This window comes from Cyprinodon variegatus, unplaced genomic scaffold (genome assembly GCF_000732505.1).
Source record: "Cyprinodon variegatus isolate N-32 unplaced genomic scaffold, C_variegatus-1.0 Scaffold995, whole genome shotgun sequence".
Taxonomy (NCBI): domain Eukaryota; kingdom Metazoa; phylum Chordata; class Actinopteri; order Cyprinodontiformes; family Cyprinodontidae; genus Cyprinodon; species Cyprinodon variegatus.
The window spans coordinates 140,158-142,527 of NW_015151448.1; the positions used below are offsets into that span (position 1 = coordinate 140,158).

The following is a 2,370-nucleotide window of genomic DNA, read 5'->3' on the forward strand; positions in this document are numbered from 1 at the left end:
GTTTCTTATCTCTTTCTAGGCAGAACATTTAATATATTCAATGTCAATGAAAGAAGTTAGCCCGGCTCCCATGCAGGTGTAGGCCTGTGTTGGTGTAACCTTTCTTTGTTATGTCAGGGAGGCAGAAATGCGAACATTTCTGATCCCCCTCTGTTCAGGAGGAGCAACAAACACGCTGTAATTCGGCTTCATTAAGCGGCTGTCAGCGGGGGCCCCCAAAACAAGCCTGCAACACGGAACAGGTGTGTGCGCGTGACACAACGCCATTGCTTCTTCTTCTTTTTTTTTAGGTGTCTATTCGTGCGCGCACTTGAACAATTGAGACAATTAGCACACGCGCGCAACATGCTGGATCACATGTGAAATACTTACATCAATGTGTTTTTGTCGACGCTGGAATAATGTGAAGCACCACACACACACTCACGCGCGCAGAGAAGCCTGTTCTTTATCAAAATCATATGACAGGCGTGGTCATTGAGTGAAAACCTAACAGCAGTTAGTTTTGTTGCCAGGATCAGCTAATTAGCGCCCAGCTGTGAAGGAAAAAGGAAGGGATGTACCTGATGGAGGTCGATGCGTATCCTCTCCTCTCCTTTATGCGGGCTCTCCGGCCACAGGTGATAGCTGGAGCCGTAGTTGGGGCTGTCTCTGCTGCTGTGGCTGCCAGTAGCAGACGAGTTGCCCGCGTAAGTGTGCCGCGGCGGCGGCGGCGGCGGTGCTGCAGGGGGGGTTACGCGGGAGCCGCGGCTGTGTTGCTGCGCCTGACCGCCCTCCGCGGTGATCCTTCCACACTTATTGCGATCTTTGTCACAGTGCAGCTGCTGCTGCAGCAGCTGCTGTTGCAGCAGTGGATCCCGGTGAGTCCTACATAGCTCTCCGGAGCCGCTTGCGCAGTAGTTGACGGGCAGACTGCTTCCCACCAGTAGCTGTTGCTGCGCACGCAACTGTGGGATCTGTTGCTGCTGCAGATCCGGAGTCTGACACTGAAACGCTTTCTCAGCCTCGTTTGACTCGCATGCATCCAAAGAGCGCCCTTTTTGTGAGTTTGCACGGCTTCCTTCAGGGGAGGGGTCCCTCTGTTGGAGTCCTAAATGACAGTGCTGTTGCTGTTGCTGTTGCTGCAACAACTGTCTGTGGTCTTGGTGCCCTCCTGCTCCTCCTCCTCCCCTGCAGCGTTCCACAGCGTTCGCCTGTTGGTGATTATTGGCACTCCTTCGGAGACGGTTCTCTCGTTCAGATCCCCGGGAAAAGAGCAGAGAGGAGGAGGAAGACGTTGGCGGCGGCGGTATGCGTGGTGGGAACGGTGGGGAGGGTTTCGGGGGGAGAGGGTGACAAGGATGGGGTCGGTTATCAGAAAGGCTCGCTTCTTGCTCCGAAAAGCTGCAGTGGCAGCTTGGAAAAACAGCCTCCCTCTCTGACTGCAGCGGCGGCGGCTGCTGGGAGCCGTCCGGGGCCCAGGGATCCTGCTGACCGGTTTCGCGTGAAGGTCGCCGGCCGGTGCTGTAGCTTGCCAGCGGCAGAGGGTCGCCGCTGCGAACCGTTCTCCGGGAGGGCTGGCTCACGCACGGGAGCTCCTGGAGGCTCTGGCGCTGAGCGGCGGTGGCTGAAGTGCGGACTCGCTGGTGAGAAGAGGGCGGGGGCGGCAGGCTGAAAACGGGAGCGACTTGCTCTCGGCTCCGCTCGCTGCTTCCTTGCTTTTCGTCGGGTATGTGGTGCTGATGGACAGCTCCCGCGTACCGATGCCGCATCCCCTTATCCGCCTGGTTGCGCTGCGGGTGCTCCTTAGCCGTGTAGAGCTCCGACACCCATTCATTGCGCTCAGTCCTAGCAGAGTAGGACCGACTTGTACCATTGGTAGGTTTGACCAAGACCTGCCTTTAAGACGTCACCATATACAGCCACAACACCGCCTTCCACTCAGTATCGGTCCTATGCGTGCCATGCGCGCACAGGTTGCAGGAGATCGATCTCTCCTTTGGGGTGCTCCGACAATAGGCTACATTATATGCTGCTGAAGAAGAGGTTGAATCCAGCATCCACACTCAATCTACTGCGGATTTCCCACCTTTTTTTTATATAATGGCACAACGCCCCCCTCTTGCAGTGTTAGAATATATTCCTCCACCATGTCACCTGTCTTGATCCAGTGAACTAATATTTTGTGATGACATCATGTCATGGAAAGTACATTCCAAAGTGTGAGATGGTTAGAAAAAAAAAACAACATCCTCTAACAGATTTTAGCTTTTTGACCAACAAAGATACAAAGAATTAACCAGGTTATTTTGCGCCATAAGATCTAATCCTAATGTGAGAGTTTCTCTAAGCTAATATAAAGCTACTGGGCCTACACCATCATTTCATCTA

At 54.0% G+C, this 2,370-nt stretch overlaps 1 protein-coding gene across 1 annotated transcript in view; it reads right to left on the reverse strand.

Moving 5' to 3' along the window:
* The window catches only part of LOC107100640 (small conductance calcium-activated potassium channel protein 3-like), a 122,162-nt gene extending 120,112 nt beyond the window's left edge, over positions 1-2,050 (reverse strand). Inside the window, exon 1 of the mRNA XM_015399210.1 lies at positions 564-2,050. Within this exon, the coding sequence (XP_015254696.1) occupies positions 564-1,751 (1,188 nt within the window). The 5' untranslated portion in view covers positions 1,752-2,050. The remainder of the gene's footprint in view (positions 1-563) is intronic.
* Between the last annotated feature and the right edge of the window lie 320 nt (positions 2,051-2,370).